The sequence below is a fragment of the Epinephelus moara genome, chromosome 8 (genome assembly GCF_006386435.1).
Source record: "Epinephelus moara isolate mb chromosome 8, YSFRI_EMoa_1.0, whole genome shotgun sequence".
Lineage (NCBI taxonomy): Eukaryota > Metazoa > Chordata > Actinopteri > Perciformes > Serranidae > Epinephelus > Epinephelus moara.
In genome coordinates, this window is record NC_065513.1 from 35169194 (window position 1) to 35193461 (window position 24268).

Genomic DNA, 24268 nt, shown 5'->3' on the forward strand with positions numbered 1-24268 from the left:
GTACGAACAACAGCCTGTAATGTCTTGCATGCCTTCGCTAACTAATCCCGTTTTACTCTTCCCATACATGTCGAATTAAACATTCCTCTCGGAGGGTTGCATTTGGTTCGGTCTCACCACAAGGAGGGAATGACTCATGTATTATACTGTGCGTTGATGAGGGTAAACATATTAAGGCAAAACTGTGCTCACAGTAGTCTTAACAGCGACCGCATTATAATAGCACTTACTGTCGGATTAATTGAACGGTTCGAGTGGTAATGTCGACAGTGGCGCCGCTTTCCTGAGGCAGCACTGACTTGACTAAACAAAAGGGTCCTTATTGAGAAGCAGAGGGATGTAAATTCCTCTATAGGACCAATTGACTGTTGTTTATTACTTCATAAATAAAGCGCTTGTTTTCCATTTTTATACTGTCTGTCTTATTATTGCAATCAGTGAGGCTCCAACAGAAACCATGTGTGCATTAAAGGAACCCTTTTTTCCTATAAAATACTACCTCCCTCCCTCCATCCTTCAATGCTTTCTCCCGTCCTTTCCCCTCTTTTAGTCTCAAGCCCTCCTCTGGTGCTGATTTCTCTTCCGTCTTTCTCTCCACAGGGTGAACGGGGAGATGATGGAAGCCCTGGGGCCAAAGGCTATCCTGGCAGGCAGGTGCAGTAAATCTAGTGTTGCGGTGCTGGTTGAGCAGGGCCACACACACACACACACATCAACATGGAAACACAGAAACACACTCACATAGAGTCAAAAATAATAAATGGAGGCGAGGATATCAACTCTATTGTGAATTTAGCTTTTTGAAAATATTTTGGCCTTTTAATAAATCAAACTTACCGTCAGAATGATGAATAAAACCAGGGTTTCGGGGGAAACGCCAAATCCTTGTATGTTTTCTGTAGCTAGAAAATAATCTAATTTAAAGATATTGGATGCCGGCGAAAAGTCCCAGTCATCGGCGTCTCAGTGTCAGCCTGAAAGAATCTCATTTGGTAAATCCAAATAAAAAGTTTGTTGTGGCTGAATGAAAGGAAAAAGGCTCTGAGCTGTTGAGAAGCACCTGTGGTGGAATTTCAGCGACGGATGCCCCCGGTCTAGCGAGGAAATAAAATGTCAAAAGGTTTCCATAGTCAGCACTGCTCTGAAGAAAGGAAAGGTAATAAAAGTGTGACTAATGCCACAGCTCCCTGGGTACAAAAAAGCTTCCAGTGTCCTTCCAAACTGCCAGCGTCATTCCTCGCTTCACTTCTAGGAATAGTGTTTAACTTAAGAAGTCAAAGCTGGGGAGCATTAGGGTTTTTCTCTGCATTTAAAATCTGTTTCCTCTTAGCTTTAAGAAAACTCAAACTCCACAAACAGCTGGTGGACTGCCTGCTCACTTGTCCACTACTGAATGTTTATGATAAGGTAGAGTTCAGGCACGGGTCTCACTGTTTTCCTCTCTGCTTTAGCACACTTACTATGTCAGAACTCTGATCCCTATAGACACTTAGTGATGTGTGATGGATTAGGTTTTAGCACCCCCTACCATCTGTGGGCTGTGAATCACCAGAGCTGTAAGTTTATGTCAATGTGTTGTACTTTGCTGTGGGGAGTTCTCCTGAGCCGAGAGTTGATCTTTAAAGTTGCAGAGGGAGATTTTCTGCACTGGTGGATTTGCTGGCAGTGTCTCTGAGAAATTAATGCGAATGCTGCTTAAGTATTGACACTGAAGATGCCAGCCAAGAGGCTAATTAGAATTTTAAAACAGATGCTAAAATCTGGATAAAGTTGCTTATCATCAAGTAGTGAGAATTTCTAACCTGGTTAGAGAGGCCTATCATAACACTTTCTTTGTTCTCCACTTAAAGCGACAGTTCACTTTCAAATCAGCAATTCATATTTTTCCTCTTAGTAGTGCTGTTTTTCAATCTTGATTGCGTCTCGAGTGTTGACGATATCTGCCATAGAGGTTTCTGCCTTCTCTTGAATAGAGAGAAATACAATTGCACTTGCCTTGCAGGCCTCAAAGTGCCGAAAAAATTAAATTTAAAAACTCAATAGCAATGTCTCTTTTTAGAAATCATGACCCTGTAACTGAAGATAATCCACAGACCTTGTTGTGAGCAGTTTCATGTAGGAACTCATAGTCTGTTTCTTTGCTACTCTTCAGTTTACTGCCCTGCGCACCACCCAGGTCTGGTGGAAGCCAGATAGCGGCACTGCTCATTTTGGCAATCACCACTGGTAATGCCATCCTGACCCAACAATGTTGCTTTTGAAACATTGTGCCCACCCTCCGGTCTCCCCTTGGTTCGCTTTGGTGAGTAAGCAGCTCGGGTTTGACCGGCAAACCCCCTTTAACAACTGTGTCATCACTGTTAGCTTTGTTAGCGCTGTTAACAGTGTCAGCACGGCTTGTGGTGCAGGCAAGGCGGCTAAAAATGAAGCTGCTTACTCACACTGAGGGAGAGACTGGAGGGTGGCCACCAAGTTTCCGCAGCAAAATCTTCCTGCTGCCGGTATGGCATTACGCACATCCTGCTGTTTTGTGCATATTTTGCAGGGCACTGGCAGCAGAACTCTTTGATGACATCACAAATGTTGATTAGCTGAGGCAGTTGTTGTCTCAGGGCTATCATACAAAATGTTTTTCTCAGGGCAACAACCCCTTGGCAAAATCAGGACATGCATGGCATTACCAGCGGTTATCGTGAATGAGTTTTGCCACTAGCAAGCTCCCATCCAACCTGGCTGGTGCGCAGTGCAGAGAAGCTAAAGCTAACCTGTGGAGACCGGAGGGTGGGCAGTGGCATTGTGTTTCTGCACACCAAGTCAGCAAGCCGACTGTCTGTCAGCAAAGCCAATAGAAAATGAAATAAAGGCAGGACATTTACATTACGAAACATTAAAATTTCACCACCTCAAAATGAATAACGCTTTGAAATGTGGTGCTAAACGTAAGGAGCGCCAGGCCAAAAGAAAAGGCCTCTTGTACTTTATGTCATTTTGTAATTATTTTCCTAAAAATTAACTTATCAGGTACAGATTCATTGGTGTTGGTCTATCAAAAGCAAAATAAACCAAACCCGACATCCATCGTAGGCACTTTCTTCCTACTGTGCATCTAGCATCAAGCTATCTCTTGCTAGCTCACCTAGCACCACTGAGCTAGCTAACGGTACAACACAGCTGAGGGGGATGCTATTAATGTTGATGTCCCACACTGTCACAAACACGAGCCTCTGGTCCATGAGTACATGCATGCTTGGCGATAACAGTTGGCGGGGATAGTTTGGTTGAAAGAAAACAGTTCCTGCATGAAACTGCTCACAACAAAGTCTGTGGATTATCTTGGAGTAATCAGGTCATGATTTCTGTAAAGAGACATTGCTGTTGAGTTTTACAAATTTACTTTTTGGCACTTTGAGCAACACAAGCTGAGTGCCATCTAGTTCCATTATGTTGGAGAGAAGGCAGACATCTCTACAGCTGATATCTCCAACACTTGGCAACTCACACCAAAACAATCAACACTGATAAACAGCACTACAGGTAAGAGGAACAATATGTATTTTTGATGTATTTTTGATTTAAGTACATAAACAGCGACACAAATGAGGTTCTGCCAATGTTTGTAACCACAGAAATATGTGTTGTCATGTGTTGCATTTAGGGTTTACCGGGGCCTGTAGGGAAAATGGGGCCAAAAGGAGTCAGGGTAAGTAGATGTTGGAGAAATTACAGCTTTGGCATGGATCTGCATTGTTAAACTCATTAAGGCAGTATGTTTCGGTCATAAACAGGTGCTTTAAAAGTAAATACTGTGTATCTCCCACTGTAACAACCAAAGTGTTTAAAGCACCCTCTGAATGACTTTCTCTGTTTACTTGTATTTCATGCTCTCGTCATGCACCCTCACTCGGCTTCCCCTGAAGGCCACAGAGAAGAGAGGCATGACTCTCCTCTTTATAGTAAAGCGTCCTTTCTTTCACTTTCTTAAACGAACTGTGAAATGCCTGCTAAATGAATTACCTAACCAGTGTGGGTACATAAAAAGGCCAGTGCCATAAACGCCACTCTTCTGCCGTTGTTAACTCCATGATGATAACGACAGATGGTTTTGTTAGTATATTTGAAGAACTGTAGGAGCAATTAACTCTGGCTTTCTCTTATATCCGTTTCGGTGCTTGCTGTCCTCGTTAATGTTGGCCAAATATCATAAAACTATATTGCTCTGCTGCCGAGCATAACCATCATGCATTTGTTAGCTTCTCATTTAATGTCATTGTAATTTGCTTTTCCGCCCTTTTCGCCGCTTTTTTCCTCCTCTTCCACTGAGCAGGTTTGGCAGCGAGTTCTTCAGAGATCCCTGATGTGAGGGTATGTGCCCTTGGACTACATCGTGGAAGCCAGCACCATGCAGTCCATGGGCATATACACTTGCCTCAAGGCTTGGCTCTACAAGACCAGTGCGCCGTAGCAAAAAGCCTGTGGTGCTGTAACAGATCAAAGCGTCACAGCTGGAGTCTTTGTAGAGATTTTTTACATGTGTTAGTGTTGTTGACTTCTAACAGTTCTTCACAGTGTCCATCATCTCTGCTCAGTCTCATTGTCCACCCTATTCTGCTTTTCCACCTATCTTTTGCCTTATCTGTTCCTCCACTCCATCTTTTATTCATCTCTCCAGGGTCACATTGGCATCCCTGGGCTTTTTGGCTTTCCTGGTCCTGATGGCGAGAGAGTGAGTATTAGTGGCTGTCAGAGTAAATGCCTGCTGGGGTGCATTATATGAACGTCCATGGGCCACAATGATGAAATAGAAATAGATTTCATTCTTGAAGTACTGCAGGCACACTTAAGTAAATCCTATTATAAGCCCAGGGTAAAGCAAGCTGCCTTATACTGTATTGGGTCCAGCCCAGGGGTAAAGACAACCAGCACCCCAACCTCTATAATGTTTTGGAAAATGAAAATGTAGTGGTTGGATTTAACTCCAGTCATGACTCAAATTCCCATGGACCTTCAGGGCAGGTTTTGTTTTTAGCCACACTAGTCAAGTGGCGCTGTTTGATATTAACCTTTTAACTTTCAGGAAAACGTCACTAATGTTGAGATAGATCTTCTTGAACTTTGTCATAAGAACCTACAGCATAGTCTTTGGGGGATGAATTGCTTTGGTAATTCCTGTCCTTTTTATCTTGTAGCAATAGTAACAGATCAAAATTCCCACAATGACAGTACAGCCCTAAAACCAATGACTGAATTCTCTCAGCTGTGCCTTGAGCTTAATGCTGACACGGCATGCTACAATTCTAACATGCTAAGCACAGCTTAGCTTAAGTACAGCTGAGGCTGACTAAGCACAGTTCAGTCTGATAATAGCTGAGTCACAATGTAGAACTTGAACCTGAACCTGACCAGCTGAGTCTGAATCATCATGAAATGGCCACCCTTGAAGATAAACTACCATGATTTAGTTAGTAGACAAAATTATCTCACCTCAAGGTCCATTTGGAAGCTGTTCTGATCTTTAGATTATATTTCACACATTCTCTCACTCCCAACTTGTCAAATACCGATGCCTGGTCAGTGTCTTTTCAAACTAGACTTCCGTTTTCACAGTAAATGTACAGTTTCCACTTGTGTAAGTAATGTAAATGTAACCCGCTGCCTCCGCACGCTCATCGCCAGACTCTCTCTGCATCTCCCCTAGACTCTGCACTGTGATTTTTCGTTATAGTTGCGGTGGAGTGTCATGCGGAGAGAAGGAGGCACCACAGCAACACTTAGTTACATATCTGCTGCTCTTTATCACAGTGACTGCTGGCATCCCATTCAAACTTGCAGGGACAGAGAAAAAAACTTAACTTAAAAATAATCAATCAATGACAATAAACACAACTGTCAAATACGACTCTCTGAAATTAATAAATTACCACCATAACATAACATTCTCAAATAAGCTTAACAGCTAACAGAAAAGCTAGAGCTCCGTCGATCCAGGCTTACACAGTATCAACTGTCGACTCGTTTACAGCATGCTAGCCTCACTCATAGATTTACCTCAATAACATCGTCAAACAGTAAGAAACACGATTTATTTATAGTCAAACCCGTGGCGAACTGTAGCCTGAAGTATTAATAAATAACAACAGTGAACAAATTGACAAAACGTGTGATTTTAGCGCTGATATTGTGACATAATGCAGGAAACTGTCAGTGTTTACCTCGCAGGGCAAGAGAAAATAAACTTTGAAAAACATGTCTGTTTATTACTAACGTAACGTCACGTGACACAAGTCTGTAGCTTAGTACGCTACATTGTTAGTAAAATAACTTGGTTGACTTTTGGTCTCGTACAAGACACAAACAGAGGTGTCCTGGGTTTAAGTCCAGAGTTTGTTTGACACATCCACCTATGCAGACTTTAGCCCCATTTCCACCACCTTCAAAGTTGCCGGCAGTCGGCCCAGTGAATTAAATTATTTTTTCTCAGACTCCAGCTACTGCAAGAGGCAGCAAAACATTCTTTCATTTCATAGTTATAGTTTACAAATATATGTAAAACTCTCCACAGTATGAACAGTGGTTACATCAGCTTCAAAACCATCCCAAACTCAGCCCTGAGCAGAGCGGTCGTCCACTATTGACCAATCATCAGACTGCAGTGTTCACAGCTCCACCTTTTAGTACCAGATCTGTGTGCTAGGTACCCCAACAGAGGGGGGACCAAAAATGGGGACGGTACGGAACAGTTCCATTGGTACCATCCACAACTTTTCACAGTGGAAACAGATAAAAAAGCGAAAAGCCAAACTGAACCATACCGTTCCATACTGCTTAGTGGAAACAGGGCTTTTGTCAGTCTTTATATTATGGCTCGGAGCGTAACAAAATGACGCCGCCCTTTGCCTCACATACCGATGCTAAGATTGCCTCGGTGCATTGGTATCTGATGGCAAGGGCCACTGCCCCAGTGTCAGTAGTTGTTGAGTTGGGGGTGAGACCGGGTTGATCACACTGCATGATCTTCATCAGCAGATGAAGTTTATTCATGAGCACATTAAGGACTTCTTACCTGTTTTAGGTTAAAAAGCTTATCTACTAATGAAGATGATGTAACATTAAAAGCTTCGAAATGGACATTTGAGGTTGTTTTTTTGCTCTGCTGTAGCTGAGCTCAACAGTGATCTTTGAAGCTCAACATTTTCATTTATAGAAAAGTCGTTCCTCCGTTTTTACTCCATCCGACACTTTTCTTCTCTCATGTGTCGGGAGCATCAAAGCCTCGCAGGGCTGTTAGTGTGATTAAAGGCTTTAAGTTTTTATCATCTTCTGTGTTTTTACATTATGCACTTTTATCTCTCCTTTAGCTCCTCATCCATTTTTCTGTCTCTGTCTCTCAACTCTTTTCTGTTTCCAGGGAATTCCTGGCGTTCATGGGAAGAAGGGCAAGATGGGTAGGCCGGTAAAGTTTTCTCTCAACATACTTCTCAGAGAACATTTTTAATGCAGCCTCATGAAAGTGAGGGTGTTTTGTCTTGATCTATGGACCCTTGCTTTGGTGCAGAGCTACTTTAAAGTGTATTAAATGAGCATTACTCTGACAGAGACTCCAGTTCAGTGTGAAGCCCCTTCTGGCCTTAGTCGTAAATCTGTGAAGAAAAGTTGTGGTAACTTCCTCACTGCTAGGGATTACTATAGGGGTTGTTATAAGGGGAGAAATTTGCACCCTAAATGGTGTAAATGAATGTATTGGAAGCACAAATGTTCATGTGTCAGCAGATTACAGTTACAGTCAGATTCCTTTTCAAGATCAGAAAAACCTGGCCTCATGTTAAAGTCAGTGACTCCTTGTCTATAAATCTTGTATGATTAATTTTCTGTGGCTGAAGCTGATTAGGAAACATTGCATGTTATAAAGTGAGCATATTACCGTGCTTGTTTTGCATGAGACTGATATGATAATGTGATGTGTCAGTTGTGGGTTTGGCTCTGCCGAGTCTTTCCCCACAGATCAGAGAAGTCTATCGTCATTGGCGCCTGGAAGTAAATTTCCCATCCTTCCAGGCTTACATGGAAAATACTAATACTGCACATAACCGCTTGTGTAAATCTGATATTTTCCCAGGCCTTGTCTGGTTGTACATGGTTTTTTTTAGATTATTATGCAGTAGCGGTCAGTGACTCAGGCCGAGGCCAAAAAATACGCTTGTAATAGCCAAGTCATGAGTGAGCCGTTTCCCTTCCACTGCGGTGAAAAGTGAGGTCAGTCACTTTACGCAAGGAGTTTAATTCTGTCCTGAGTCAGCAGTAACACAGTTCAACAAACTCTGGAAAGACACACAAGAGACAGAGTTGGCATGTTTGATCCACATGTCACAAAGCCGAAAACGTCGTGAGCCACAAAAAAGCTAATTTTAAGACTTTGTGCAATTTATAAAGTTTAGTAGCTCCCTCCCTGATGTTTTTAACCCCATAGATGGAAAATAGTACATTTTTCCAATTTTGTTTTTATGTAATCAGCGTTATAGTGTGTACACAGCACAATGGCATGATTTCCATTGGACCAATCACATAATGAGAAGTGTCTCACCAGCCTTGCTAAAAGTTGTTGTCAGTTTGAGAACAAAGACTTGCATGTGTTTCTGATCAAACCAAGTCTCTTATTGACATTTTTGGAAAGAGGCAAACTTTTCCACATTTCCTGTGGGCTTCATGTTGCACCAATTACTGCTTATTACTTTATCCACATAAGGCCTAATGTTCTAAATCAGCAGTCTGCCACACAAACAATCCCATCTCTGCCATCTCTTGAGGTCTTCATGCTTTCATTTGATCTTTTCCTTCTCTGTCTGCAGACAGACGACGAGAGATCTCTCCGCCACTCTCTGCCATTTCTCATTTGTCTAAGCGTAGCGCTCGCCTTCTGTAGGCGAGTGCTGAGCCGTGATGTGCGGTTGGTTGCATGTTGACCTTGGCAGATTGACAAGCACACGTTGAGCATGTGGCCTCGCGGCTGCATCACGCCTCTTGTTCAGTCCCTATAATGGAATTACGAGCACCAAGCAAAAAAAAGGACGCAGTCATCAGTTTCTGAGCCAAGCAGCTTTATTCGGCCATTTAGGCAAGTCCTGGGGGTTTGGTTCGCAGGGCTGCCGAGCGCTCCCTGCCAGCGCGTGCACACACAGACACTCGGTCGCTCGGAAACACTCAGCCGTGGAATTTCCTGCTGGTCTCCCAGGAATGAAGCACTGGGAGCACATTTGAGGGGATTTGCTTGGCTTTACTCTGCAAACTTCTGTTTTGGGAAACACTCTGTTGATCCTCTGTGTATGGTGTGATAACTTCACTGACAAACCATGTGATATCTAAATAAATTAAAGTGTTTTGACAGTATGAACATGATGAGGCCGCTCAGTTTACCCTCTGATTACATGACCATCCTGTTTGTTTGTGTGCTCAGGGGTTTCCTGGTGACTTTGGTGAGAGGGGACCTCCTGGCCCTGATGGGAACCCAGTAAGTGAAATGATGTAGCTAAATGCACCATCTACTCACTCTTGGCATGGTGCAGATCTGACTGACACCAGATTTCAGACTTATTATAAAACTGCACTACAGTGTGATTTACAAGAAATGAAAAACACCGTCATAAGAGGAGATACAAAAAGTAGACGCATTACAGAGTTACAGAGTCGGAGCTTACTTGCATATTGTTTACAGCGAGAACATTTTATTCCTGCACAAGACTGACTGTGAGGCAAATTGGTGCAGTCATTCGGTAACTCACTCACCCATCATAATCCATACTGATATTTATGAGGCCAGCATCAGCAGTTTCACTCGCCTCTCCTCTTCCTTAAGTTTGACCCTCACTGCTCGTGATTGACAGGGTCAGTGTTAGATTTTGATTGGGTGACCCCCGAGAGCCTCCTCCAGGCCTCATTTCCTCTGTCTCCAGAGAGAAGAGGGAGGGGTGTTCCATTTGGCTGAATTCATCTTCTTTCATTCATAGAGGAGGCGACAGGAAGGCCACACTGCGCTGTGTGTCATCCATCTCTCCGCTGGATGCGTAGCTTGGAGAGGATGTAGGCATGGCATGTGGCTGCGGGTTAGATCATTTGGAACAAGCCTCTCTGTGTGTCAAGTGCCAAATGCTCACTCGCTATGCTGAAATGAGTGCACAGACACATTACTCAGGCTGCTGGTGGAGGAAAACACTAGTAAACAAACAAAATGTAGAAACAAGCCTTCATGTGTGTCCTCCCCCCACAGCTCTATGACTCCATCTGACTGTGCGTTTGCTCATCTCTTCTTTATCTCTCATTCTTTGTCCTCTCACTTCCTCTCAGGGTGAACTGGGATCTCCTGGCCCATGTGGAGTCCCTGGTCTTATTGTGAGTGTTGTTGTATTCTTGCTCATTTTATAATTTGTAGCTTGTACACTTTGGATGCTTAGAAGTAAGTCTGGTAACTGCTATTGTGAAACCACATCTTCCTACGAGACATTCAGCTTAGAGAGTACGATTGTTGTGTATTATAAGCTCTTAAAGAAGAAAACTGTTTTCCTCACACGTCTCCACGGTGAACGAAGAATACAAAAACAGAAAATTCTTGATGAATTGCAGTCATAGGGGTCTGTGTTTGCCAACAGCAGAACTATGGCTCAGAAGGTAGAGCTGGTTGTCCATTAACTGGAAGATCAGCGGTTCAATCCCCAGCTCCTCTAGTCCACATGTCGAAGTATCCTTGGGCAAGATACTGAACCCCAAATTGTGTGAGTGTGTTAAATAGCAGGTGGCACCTTGAATGATAGCTTTGGCCACCAGTGTGTGAATGGGTGAATGTGACTCGTAGTGTAAAAGGCTCTTTGAGTGGTCGGAAGAGTAGCAAATGCAGTCCGTTTAACATTTATATCAAAACATCTGTTTACAAACACACAACTGTTTCTGTGTAATCTAGTCTCATTTATCTAATCGTATACTCAGTGCTTCCCAAACAGACAGCCCCTTCTGACGAGCAACTAAACAACAACGTGAACCTTATCTATGCTCTCTTCAATGCCAGACTCCAGTCATTTCACCAAGTTGAACATGGGAAATACTAGTCTAACCCTACCTTGATGGGTATTATGTTGGTATTTTTGTCATATTCTTGTTGCTGTGTGATTTTGGTGAAAGTGGATTAACCTTCTAAAGGTCCAGTGTGAAGGATTTAAAGATTATTTTTAAGGTGCTTTATGCCTCTATTGTAATATGGCAGGAAAGGTGGAAGAGAGTGGGGATGATACGCAGCAAAGGGCCATGGGGTGTAATCAGACCCAGGCCGCTGCTAAGGACTCAACCTATGTGGGGCGCACACTCTACCACACTAGTCACCCTAAGTGTGTAGGATTTAGGGGATATATTTGCAGAAATGGAGTATAATATTCTAAGTGTATCACAATCTGGTAGTATAAATCGTTTTTTTTTTTTTGTTTGTTTTTTACCTTAGAATAAGCAAACACTGGCTCTATATAGGTCCATTTGTGTTTTTGCATCAAGCACCATAGTTCTCCTACACACTTGGCCCGCAGGATAAGTTCCAGTTGCATGCAATCTCCAACTTTACCGCTAGATGCCACTAAATCCACACTGGAACAAAACATACTAACTGATCGAGGCAGCAGTAGTCCAGCAGCTCCTGTGTTCAGTGAGGTAAAATTACTGTTTTTGTCAGTGGGAGTTTCCCCTTTGCCGTTTGCTTGGGAAGCAGTAAACATACGATTGGATAAATCAGACTTGGATCATGCTGTACTTGTTGTGTAAGAGTTTGTAAAGCAGATGTTTTGATATAGTTTTGCTGTTGCTAAAAGTCCCCTATGACTTCAGTTTATCAAGAATTTTCTCTGTTTTTGGATTCTTCATTCACCTAAGGTATGTGAGAAAACATTCTTCACAAATTCAAGGTAACAAAGGGTGAGTAATTAATACACAGATGGTTGGTGGGTGAAGTATTTCCTCTAGATTTAATCCATCTGGTAATTCAGTGTGATAAGTACGTGTTTTGTGTGTGTTGACATGTGCAGGGAGACATGGGCCCTGTTGGCGTTATGGGCTTACCAGGACCTCCAGGGCTCAAGGTAAATGATGTGGTTTTGTAGTGATGTCTCTCTGGTTTTGGTATGACTCCAGTATAAATAGGCTGCATTTTGGCAGTTTAGTGATCGGTTAACCAGAGTGTCTCCAAGTAGTGGTTGAGCTCACTTTGACGAGACGAAGTGATGAGTGCTTGGTGATTCAATTATTCCACAGTCTGAGCATGTAAACCTCAGTGAACAGGGGAACGCCAGGACTGCTCATTAATCACGATGAATCATTAATCATGTTTTTTATTCCAAGGGTGTACCTGGAAACCCGGGGGAACCAGGACTGAAAGGTGATAAGGTGATCTGCATACGTCTTTCTCACTCAACCTTCTGTATACAACAATGCTGGAGGTGACAAATCACAAAGTCGTATCTGTGGCTCCTGAGAAAGCTAAAAGATAACACACAGCTATAATGCATGACTTGTGTGACTCGGCACTCCTGTGGTGCATGTTGAATCATTTTTTGTTAACCTTTGGATTATTTATTCGTGCTCCTTTGTGTTTTTCTCAGGGGGATGTTGGCTTACCAGGAGAGTCAGGGGAGAGTGGATTCCAAGGGGACAAGGTAGGTGTATGTCTGTGTGTGCTCAGGCGGTACAGCGGGTCATCCATAAATAATAAGATTAGTGGTTCGATGCCTGGCTTCTCCTATCTACATGTCAGGGTGTCCTTTAGGAGACACTGAACGTCAGATTGCTTCAGACGATTAGACCAGTGACTGTGTGTGCATGGGTTAATGAATGGAAACTGTCTTGTTGAGAAGTGTAGGTGGTGTTTTTCTGTATCAAAGTGTCACATTTATGTGCGTATTGTTTTGTTTTTTTGCATTTTTTGTCTTGTTGACATGTTTACACTGAGCTGGCCTTTATTCCACAGGGTATGCGTGGCTCACCTGGGTTGCCGGGTCCTTGTGGAAAACATGGACCACAGGTATTTCTATCTTACATTTAAACACTGAGTACCAAAAAAAGTTGAAAACTAGTTTCTAGCATGGAAATCCCATACAAGCATGCAGGTACATCCCACCAGTTACCCCTCTGAGACCCATCGGAGTGCCGGCGATCCTGCCCGACATTACTGTCTTAGGATCATGCATAACTAGACAACCAAAGGCATCCATTGGTACCAACCATATCATGATGGCTTGTCGGGAAGGGGGCTAAAAAGTTAGCTGCTTAAAAGTTAGGCTTTGTTGAGGGAAAAACTGGCATGTCCGCTTTCAGAGGGGTCCATTGACCTCTCACCTCAAGATATCTGAATGAAAATGGGTTCAATGGATATCTGCGAGTCTCCCCTTTGTAGACACGCCCACTTTACGCTAGTCCCATGCAGTTTTGGGCATGCAGTACCTATGTTATTTTCACCTATTCTAAAAATGGTGCATTTGAATATTTCTGCATACTGGGGTCCCTAAACAGTCTTTGAATTGCATGATTTGGTTATAAATGGAAAGCTGAGAGTCTTGTGGATTGAGTGGATTCAATTTTTTTTATGTGTGATGATGTTTGCCCCGACAGTAGCCATTTCATCGCAGTGAGACCATTGTTTGAAACTTGACCTCACTGTATACAATTACCTATTGTGACCTCTAATCACAGCATTTGGAAACATTACAACCACAAACTAGAGACCTCAGGCATTCAAAAGGATGTATGGTTTTCTAAGCAGTTTTCCACTACAGAAGCGCTCACCATCTAATCGGAGATAAATGCAGTTCTTACAGAAATCTTCAAATGTGAAAAGTTTTGATACCTTATCACAGCATGGATTTTCCTGTGGTGTTCCTCAAGGTCTTGGTGTCTTAAAGCTTTTGCACACTGAGTCCATTTTTTTCATCCGAAATTGTTGCACGTGTGAAAATAGACTTCACTAAAACTTTTCGTTAGCTGTAAAAAATTTCAGAACAAGTTTGATTTTCTGTGTTTTTTCCCATCCGTCAGAAACCTTTATAGACGTTTGACCAAGAATCGGTGAAAAAATGTGGCGGGACACAGCTGTGACAAGACAGAGGAATGGGGCGGACAGAATAATCTCATGTCAGCTCACTCTCAATAGGTCAGACAGTAATATTCAGGTGGATGATGAAGAGATGAAGAAGAGGAGGAAGATGTGGACTAGGGAGTACAGCTCTGCCCCGTCATGCAGCTGCAGTGCCAATTAACCACGGAGGTGCAAGGTTTCTGTGCGCAACGTTTTTTTTTTTTTTTTTTTTTGGATGAAGGATTAAAAAAATGCATCCGAAAAGGATGGACTCAGTGTGCGAAGGCCTTTAATGTGGTAATTTTGAGGGACTTTTGGCCATTTTTATCAACTCTTGAGTGGTAAAAAAGCTTAAATTTCACACCAAATCTGTTTAACAATTGGTATCGACCCAAAAATTGCTGTAAAAACTTAAATTGAGCATGGGAATGGCCATCATATACTTCCATTGTAATGTTCTAAGTCCTTATACACTCTAAACTTTCAAAGTTTGGATAGGGGCCTAACCAAGTCACGGTGTTTATAACAGATTTATCATCAGAAAACTTGACACAAAACTTGCCAAGCTGCATCTGAAATTAATCTCCAGGTTCCCTGCTTTCAGATAATGTATCACCTCTGTGTGGCTGTACAATTTACCTGCTCTCTCCCTCTAAAGATCCCCTGTCACCCCCTAAAAAGACAAAAATGGGTCTATGATGGATCTGAGAGGGTTCATAAAGCATATATGACTCAACATGTACAACTATGTAACACCTGACAGGAGCTCAGTGATGTAGTTCCCAGCAGCAGTGCAGAGTTGGGATATTTATTATTAGATTACACACTTAATCTGGCATTGGTGATAGCACAGTTCATTTCTACACTGTACAGTATTACTCTGTATAGAGAGAGTACTTCTTTCATTTACTGAATGACTCTTTTCATGCTTAACAGCTTTGGTGTGTGTTCTCAGTGAGTGATTGATAAATGAAATGAAGCACTGTCTATCTAATGGAGCACACAGGAGGCTGTGAGCAGACACAGCCTCTCTAAAATGTTATTCCGAAGGCTATTACTTCTTTTTTTCCCAGAGCTGCTTCAGATAAGAGTTTTGTTCTGAAAACATAGTGGTGTGCTCACAGGACATAAATAAATCTTAGGATGCACTCAAGTTAAAAACATATAAAAAATGCTGGTGTTCTAAAAGGGAAAATGGATGGAAGTCTCAAAATGTATACAAAGGCAAATTTCAGGCACTTGAGCATGTGGAAGATCTTTGGTCTGAGAAATGAATGCTAATCACGCTGTGGCATTAACAGCCCAGCAAAGAGCACGGCGCTGGCAAATTCCCCGTGCATATGCTGCCTTAGCGTTAAAACTAATCCACCAGAGTTGGCACTCGTGTGGTCTGAAGTGCCCTTAATATTTTGAGTGCTCTCTGATCTGATTTGAGATTTTAGCATGGAAAAGGCACCATACTCTCTCCTCCTATCAGAATCTTACCTCAGCCACAATGGTTCATTTGCTATTGTGATTACTGTAGCTATAAAGGAACACTTCAACCACAAAATGATCATTTGTATATCATATACTCACTCTGTGTCTCATTTAATATGTAAAGGAACCTTGTTTTTTTTTTTATGCCGCAACGGAAAACGAAGAATCCAAAAAACGGCAAATATTCCTAACAAACTGAAGCAAAAGGGGGACGTTCAACAACAAAACATCCTTTTACAAACTCTCACACAATTCATGCAGCACAGTCCCAAGTTTTTGCTAAAACCTCAATATTTAGAATACTTTGTCATTAACAGCGCAGGCGTGTTGCTTTATCGTGCGCTAGTCTGTTTATGCAGAAGTGTTTTATGTGGTAAGGTTTTAGCCAAAATGTCTGTGTTTGGGAAGCACTAAGCATACGACTAGATAAAAGAGACTTGGATTATACTGTAAGAGTTGTATGAGAGTTTGTTAACAGGTTTGGATTGTATCCATTGATGAATTTAAGGGCAACATGAAGAATGGGGCAACAGAGACATGTGCTTGTTTTTCTTGAGGCCACTGTGTTTGAATAGTTGTTGTTTTACTGTGGATATTGTATTACATGTTGTATTTGTTGTATTTTGATTTGTTTTAATTGGCTGCTACCCTGGCCAGGTCTCTCAGTGGGACTTCCTGATTAATTCATTACTTTTCATTCATTCTTTTTCTATAACCGCTTATCCTGTTAGGGGTCGGGGGGGAGCTGGAGCCTATCCCAGCTGACATTGGGCGAGAGGCGGGGTACACCCTGAACAGGTCACCAGACTATCACAGGGCTGACACATAGAGACAGACAACCATTCACACTCACATTCACACCTACGGACAATTTAGAGTCACCAATTAACCTGCATGTCTTTGGACTGTGGGAGGAAGCCGGAGTACCTGGAGAAAACCCACAGGCAAACTCTCTCTCTCACTCTTTCTAACCAGGAACCCTCTTGCTCCGAGGCAACAATGCTAACCACTGTACCACTGTTAAGGTTAAATAAAAATGGATATAGTTTTGCTGTTATTAAATGCAGCCCCATTTTACTCCAATTCATCAGGAATTTTTGGATTCTTCGTTCACCATGGAGGCATGCTAGACAAACAAAGTTTTCTTTATGAATTCAATGTAACACGGGGTTAGTAAATGATACACAAACGATCATTTTGTGGTTTAAATGCTCCTTAAAGAAAATGAGACTTTTATGTAACTTACATATGGTACATGATGTAGAAATGCGCAAAGAAGATGGCGTTTTTTAGAGGTGCCATGACTGAGGCTGATTTCTTTTCTTGTTATGTTAGATTGTTTAGGTAACATACATGATGTTCCCTGCACAAAATATTTAGTGAGTTTAGGTTAAGGTATTTTGTTTTCTTGTTTCTGATCTGTATGATAACAGTAAGATGATTTGTGTCATTGTTTAGGGCAAACCTGGTGAAAAGGGCCCTGATGGTTTACCTGGACCTCCTGGCCCAGAGGTAGGACACTTTCTTTTTACTAATATATTTTGACCAGATGCATTATTGTTATGTTATTCTGTCATTGTTTATACAATGCTATGTACAATTGTGTGTGTGTCATTTTCTCAGGGTTTTCCAGGTGACATTGGCCCACCAGGACAGAATGGCCCCGAAGGACCCAAGGTCAGCAGAGAGACATTAACTCTTTAGATATGAATTGTCAGTGAGTGGAAATGAAGTAAAAGTTCACTCTCGGTGTTTCATCCACAGGGAAAGCAAGGGATTAGAGGTTTGCCAGGTCCGAGAGGAACACTTGGACTCCAGGTGGGGTTGACTTCATACATTTAAAAAATGAATTCAAGATATTTTTTTCTGTCCCTGACCTTTAGTGACTATTCTTTTGTCAGGGTGATGAGGGACCCATTGGGCCCGTGGGACCCGCTGGACTCGAGGTGAGTGCTGATTGGATAAGCCCTGCAGCTCAAAACCAGTTAGAAAATACAATAACAGTTATCTTTTCGGATACACACACAATACCGCAACAAGTACGCCATGTGTGTCTCTGCCTAAATTTAGTGTTGGAGGAATAACTGTGACCTGTAATGGACAGTGAGTCTTTTGGTGGAGTGGCGCCTCTATTGTTCTGAAGCTGTTTTGAAAGACTTCCTATTGGACTCTGTGCACTTATATTACCAGATTGGTCAGCAAATTGCTATGCTCCTTTCTGTCATAAAAAATCATGCACAATCACAAACAAAAGCAACTGCCTTTAAATGTCAAGCTAAAATGTTTGTTTGTCACATATAAGTATGTCAGGTGAGGGATTCATTTAAAGGAACAGTGTGGAAGATTTAGGGGGATTTAGTGGCATCTAGTGGTGAGAATTCCAGACTGCAGCCAGCTGAAACGTGTTTCTCCGATGCTCTTTGGCATGTTGGAGACAGGCTGCATGCCCAGCACCTACTAATGTGTGCTCACCTTTTCTCTCTGGTAACTTCAGACACTCCAGAGGTTTTTACAGTAAGCCAAATTATCTGCAGAGGGCTCTTCCTCTCCAAATAAACACACCAGGAAATTTAAACTGTTAAAAACACTGATAAAGGGGCGTTGGTGGCTTAGTGGTAGAGCAGGCGCCCTATGTACAAGGCTGTCACCGCAGCGGCCCGGGTTCGACTCCAGCCTGTGGCCCTTTGCTGCATGTCACTCCCTCTCTCTCTCTCCCCCTTTCACACTTCACTATTCTATCAATTAAAGGCAAAAAATGCCCTAAAAATATCTTTAAAAAACACTGATAAAGCAATTTCCCCCCCAAAAATAGTATTTTTCCAATACTGCTTGTTGTAAGGGGGGGTTTCTGTCTACACTGGCTGACATGAAAATGCAAATGACTCTATTCAGAGCCAGTGTTTGGTCTGTCTGATCTAGGCTGCTGTAGAAACATGGCGGTGTAACATGGCAGACTGTGGATGAGGACTTGGGGCTGGTTGCACAAAGCACCTTAAGTTTGACCCTTAAGGTTTAGTTTTTCTTTAGCTGAGGAAATTACTTAAGGGTGTTGCACAGAATATCCGAAAAAGGTTTCCTAAATCAAGAAAAGACATTAAGGCATTTACTGCGCTGAAAGAGATTTTACAACATCAAAGAAGTGTGCCGCTATCTCATCCTTCTCTTGTTGGCACAGGAACTTCACAGCGGTGTTTGCAGACAGGTGCAGGCGTTTGAAACCCTGTGAATGATGCGGCACACCGTTGACTTGTGTACATGAAATGCCTCTTCAATAACTGATTGGAAGGATCCCATTGCATAAAACCCTAGAGCAATCATTAATTGTAACGGGGCTGGAAGAGCGCAGCTCTGGAAAGTTGAGTGATCCAACTTCAGACATTGACAGCAATCATAAATTGACCTCCGGTTAAATTTATAGTGCAAAATTAATTGCTCATTATCACCATAAACTCAGCCATGTTGCTGTTAAGATGCAGTCAAAGGTACCTTATGTTTTTTTTCCTTACACAAACTTTAAGCATTTCCTTAAGTATAAGACCAAGATAAGGAAATAAACTAAAGGAAACCTTAATTTGAATTTAAAGGAAAATCTTAACTTAAGGTGCTTTATGCAACCAACCCCTGCTCCCTATGTAGATATTAACGGCTCATTCTAAGGTGACGAAAACACAGCAATTCTTATTTTCAGGTGATTATACACCAAAGAAAACATACTTATTATATTCCATTTTTGCCAATATATCCCCCTAAATCCAACACACTGGACCTTTAAGATGAAGGCAAAGAAAAAGGAACATTTTAACCCAAATCCTGACAATAATTCATTATACTCGTATTTATGTGGGAGGTCAACTGTGCAGTTAAAGTTAATTAATCAAAGGATACTATGAAGTAACTTAAATAGTCCACTTCTGTTTGTTTTTATAATTTCTCTGCCATATACTGTATATACACAGTACTTATATATTTCTATATATTCTCAGCTGTTAGCATAGTGAGGCTGTGCGAGACACACTCAGGGCTTTATAAGAGACAAACAGGAAGGCTTTGAACTGTTCTGCAGTGTGAGTAAAAGTTCGCAGTGACTATCTCAGTCCAACAACAGTGTTTGTTTGGAGTCATCCCAGGCTAAACAATAGAGAAGACTCTCTATTTTTGCAATGGTTGATTCCAGTCTGCCATCTCCCAAAGGTTGAACCCACAAGTGATTACTGAAAACAAACACAAATGACCCAATGACTTCTGTGAGCAATAAGAAGCCTTTGATGCTGCAAACAGCTCTCTGTTTTATGGATCATTAAGTTTCTTAAAGGGATGTTTTTGTTTTGGCATCAATTGTTGGTTTGTTTTGTGCCACGGCCTCTCGAGGGACAGCAGACTCGCAGACTGCACCTTTTACAGGAGATACAGAGAGTTTATTGTTTGTTGTGTGGAGCTGCAGTGCACTTCTCTGTGTCATTTTCGCTTTCTGTTCAGGGCAGGCCTGGGAGGCAGGGATTCCCTGGACTGACAGGCCCAGATGGACTCAAGGTCAGACCTAATAGTCACACATCCACCGCCGAACCACTGTTATCCTTAACTGAACATCCTCTCCCTGGCTTTCTTTTATGATAATGTATCATCTGAATATGTGTAAATTAGATGTTAATTCTCTGTTACCACAGGGGAACGGGCCTCCTGGCACATTTCAACTGATTTGAACTAAAAACGAAAGGCATGAATAAGTTTGTGATATGCTAATTGGCTGCTTTGCTGTAGGGCGAGACCGGGATAACTGGCGAGGTCGGAAAGCTTGGCGAGAGGGTAAAGGCTTTTTCTCTTCTCTTTCTGCTGATTTCTGTTTGATGCTCACTGTGTGTCTGTTTTGTTGGAGTCCCAAAGCTGTGCAGCCTGTTATGAGATATATAACTTCAGTCGAGCTGAGAGAAATAAGAGACAGTTAAGACAGCGTATTCTCTCTCCTTCAGGGACTGCCTGGCTTCGTCGGTCCTGTCGGCGAGACTGGCATTGCAGGAGAAAAGGTGAGCGTGGTCTCAATTTGTCACACTTAGCTAGGATCACAATTTGCTGTTGTTCCTTTTAATCTGTTAAATTGCTCTCTGTCGATGTAGCAAGTGATTAGTGCTGACACAAAAAGTCAATTACAACTATAATCAATGAATTGTTTGATATTTATCAAATAAAAATGACAAACATTTGCTGACAGCAGCCTCACAGATTTGCTGCTTTCCTCAGTATAATATTGTAAATTAAATATCTTATAGTATTTTTATTTTTAGAATTGGGAACACCAATTTGAAGGCATCACTTTAGGCTCTGTCAAACTGTGATTGGTATTTTTGACTATTTTGTAGAAGGAACAATTTAAGGCAGTGGTTCCCAACTGGTGGGTCACGGTCCAAAAGTGGGTACCGGGTCCATTCTGAATGGATCGCAAGTGACTCGGGAATGTGTCAAGTTTGTAAAACACACACTTGATTTTGAAGTACAAACCCATGAATGACGCTGAATATTTTAAAGTGTGTGGACCTTGAAACAATGACTAAAGACAAATCTGGACCCTGTGGCTGGACCAATTGGGAACCACTGATTTAAAGAATACTTTGCCCCCCAAAGATCATTTTCATATTAATTCCTCATCTCATGTTATGCTCAATTTGTGAAGAGAACAGACACAATTCTGGATGGGTTAAAGTCATAGGCAACCCAGCGTTTGCCGACAGCAAAACAATATCAAAACATCTGTTCACAAACTTTCTTGTGCAGTTTAATTGAAGTCTCATTTATCCAGTTGTGTGCTCAGTATTTCACAAACAGACAACCCTTTCCAGTATGCTCTTTTCAAAGCCAGACTCCATTGACAAAAATAATACTACCTGCTGCTGGTCCACCGATGCCTCGATCAGTTTTAAGGAGTTAATTTGAATTCACCAAAGTCACACGGTAACACAAACAAGCTACAAATCGAGGCAGCGGTAGACCAGCAGCTCCTGCGTTCAGCGTGGTAAAACTAGTGTTTTTGTCAATGGAGTCTGGCTTTAAAGAGGGCATAGATATGTTTCACTTTCTGTTAAGCTCCCCTCGAAAAGGGCTGTCTGTTTTGGAAGCCTGAGCATCGGATGAGATAAATGACACTTGGATTATGCTGCACGAGTTGTGTGAGAGTTTGTAAACAGATCTGTCATGGAAGCATGCAAGATGCATTTACAAACTCCTATTTACTCACACTGTGTGAGTTGTTGATATACAAGTGTTCATTTTGGGAGGTAAAGTATTCCTGTCATAATTTTTTCCTGTCAATAATTTAGCAGTGTTTCCCTAATCATGGCTTTTGGCTCCTTAGGGGGATCGAGGCAAAATGGGCGCCCCCGGGCCGCCAGGTGAAACGGGGCCGATGGTAAGGAGTAAGTCTGGACCCCGTCTCTCGTACCAAGGGGCATTCAATTCTACCTATGTAAGGGATGGGGATGTGATATGTTGGAGAGGCTGATTTAAAGTTATTAAACAATAATCACCTAATAGGCAGGTTATATCAGACCATCTAGTTTTATGATTTCTTTATACAGATATTGTTTGAATAATGTTGTATCCATCAGGGTCACACTGGAATACCTGGAGATACGGGGCCACCTGGACCGCAAGGGATCCCAGTAAGTTTACTGTCATTGTCATAGCTCTGTGTGCACTGCATATAAACTACACTGACCTGTTGTCTGGACCACATAACTGGACCTTGTCTGATAATTAGTATCAGGCTGAAAAGCAGTGTTTCACTGCCCTCTCAGGTTGAGAGGACAGTTTGTTTCACTTCTGACCGCAACCAGCATCAGTGATAGGTGTTGTGTGTTCGGAGGAGAAGTGCACTGTGTAGCACTTGTCAGCACACCCAACAGTGATGCCATGGTGTACTGACACACCCTGAAGTACACATTTACTTAACTACAACAAGTTAAAGATATACTATGCAGGCTTTTACCAAAAAGTATAGTCTCATACAAAAGTAATCCCTCTCAGTCATCACTTATGGCCCACTAGAGGGAAATTGGTGATGCAGATGGTTAGGTGGAAGCCTAATTATAGAAACTGTTGAATATTTTTTGGCGCAAGCCTCTTTGGGCTTTTGTCCAAACTGTCATTTTTAGTGTGGATATTACCCATTGTTTTATAAATGAGACCCCAGGTGCCAGACCCTGAGGTGCACGCATCCAAGAATCTACAAAAACTGTGGACACAGCACCAAAAAATGCAAATATAGAACCTCAAAACGCCAAGTGGACAAAGCTGACGTTGACATTCACTTTCCTGGCGATACAGTTTACAAACTGTTGCTGACAATACCTGCATAGTAAACGTTTAAACCACTGGAGTTCAGCAAAATAAGATTTCCAGCCAGGTACTCAATAAAGGCACTACAAAAGCAGCCGTCAGTAGCTGACACTATATAAAAAAAGATGATGAGTACTGTCACATTTGGTATAGAAAATGGATATTATAGACTATGGAACTTCTAACTGTGCTTTCTATGTACCTGCATTCAGGTTGCCACCATTGATAAAGATAAGGCGGAAACTTAAACAACTGTCCTTCATATCTTAGTTTCCATAATTTGCTACAGTCAAACTCAGATAATATTTTTCACACACATTCAGGGGCCTCCTGGTTCTCGGGGATCCATTGGCATCAGAGGACCGAAAGGCAGAAGGGTAAGTGACTGACATCTGTTTTTAAAGGTTGTATAACAATTAGCGTAACGTAACTACTGCCAGTTACCAAATAATGTGACACGTCAATCTCGAAGTAGCATCGTGGCTCTAAGGATGGCAATGCCAATGTATCCTCTGGTCCAAACTGAAATATCTCAACAACACGGTCCCTTATGAAAATGTAATTTGCCCTAACCCTTTGCTAAATACCTGCAAAAGTAAAGACATTTCCATCAGCCTCAGCTGTACTTTGTCCATCCATCCATCTATCCAACCATCCATCCATCCATCCATTGGGCAGCAGGCCAACCAAAGCACCCAAGATGTCCCTCTCCCCAGCAACCCTTTCCAGCTCCTCCTGGGGGACCTCAAGGCGTTCCCAGGCCAGATGAGATATGTAATCTCTCCAGTGTGTTCTGGGTCTGCCCTGGAGCCTCCTACCAGTGGGACTTGCCTGTAATCAGATGCCTGAACCACCTCAACTGACCTCTTTTGACGCAAAGAAGTAGTGGCTCTACTTGCGGCTGGACTTTGTGTTTAGTCATTATATGCCAATGTTAAACCCTCTAAACTAAGATGGTGAACGTGTTAAACATTATACCTGCTAAATATTAGCATATAAACATCGTCATTGTGAGTGCGTGCTAGCATGCTAGCTTTAGCACTGAGCTACAGCCTCACAGGGCTAAGTCCTGATTTATATTTGCTTGGAATTCCCCCCCTAGAAAAGCCTAATTCTGCCGAACAGGAAGTCGTGTATTTTACGTCCCCTGCAGCAGCAACTAAAGTTTATTTGGAATAACTGGAAGAGAAGCTGTGGAACGTTACAGTAGTTAACATGAGCAGCGATGGTCACATTCAATTAACGGACCATGAAAGAGCACAAAGCAGAGAAGCGCTAAACTTCACTGATAAAATCCAAACATCCAGAGAGAATTAAATCTCTCAGAAGTGCAGAGCAAAAACAGCAGAGCCAGGATTGCTAAGGAGCCCT

General features: G+C 42.2%; 1 protein-coding gene across 2 annotated transcripts in view; it reads left to right on the forward strand.

Moving 5' to 3' along the window:
* col27a1b (collagen, type XXVII, alpha 1b) overlaps window positions 1–24268 on the forward strand; it is a 115693-nt gene that overhangs the window by 47482 nt on the left and 43943 nt on the right. For both annotated transcript variants that reach the window (XM_050051534.1, XM_050051535.1), the window contains exons 9-28: window positions 601–654; window positions 3656–3700; window positions 4670–4723; window positions 7406–7450; window positions 9449–9502; window positions 10336–10380; window positions 12051–12104; window positions 12364–12408; window positions 12624–12677; window positions 12989–13042; window positions 17030–17083; window positions 17195–17248; window positions 17336–17389; window positions 17473–17517; window positions 20048–20101; window positions 20330–20374; window positions 20539–20592; window positions 21915–21968; window positions 22168–22221; window positions 23221–23274. In XM_050051534.1, coding sequence (XP_049907491.1) covers window positions 601–654; window positions 3656–3700; window positions 4670–4723; window positions 7406–7450; window positions 9449–9502; window positions 10336–10380; window positions 12051–12104; window positions 12364–12408; window positions 12624–12677; window positions 12989–13042; window positions 17030–17083; window positions 17195–17248; window positions 17336–17389; window positions 17473–17517; window positions 20048–20101; window positions 20330–20374; window positions 20539–20592; window positions 21915–21968; window positions 22168–22221; window positions 23221–23274 — 1026 coding nt within the window. The remainder of the gene's footprint in view (window positions 1–600; window positions 655–3655; window positions 3701–4669; window positions 4724–7405; window positions 7451–9448; window positions 9503–10335; window positions 10381–12050; window positions 12105–12363; window positions 12409–12623; window positions 12678–12988; window positions 13043–17029; window positions 17084–17194; window positions 17249–17335; window positions 17390–17472; window positions 17518–20047; window positions 20102–20329; window positions 20375–20538; window positions 20593–21914; window positions 21969–22167; window positions 22222–23220; window positions 23275–24268) is intronic.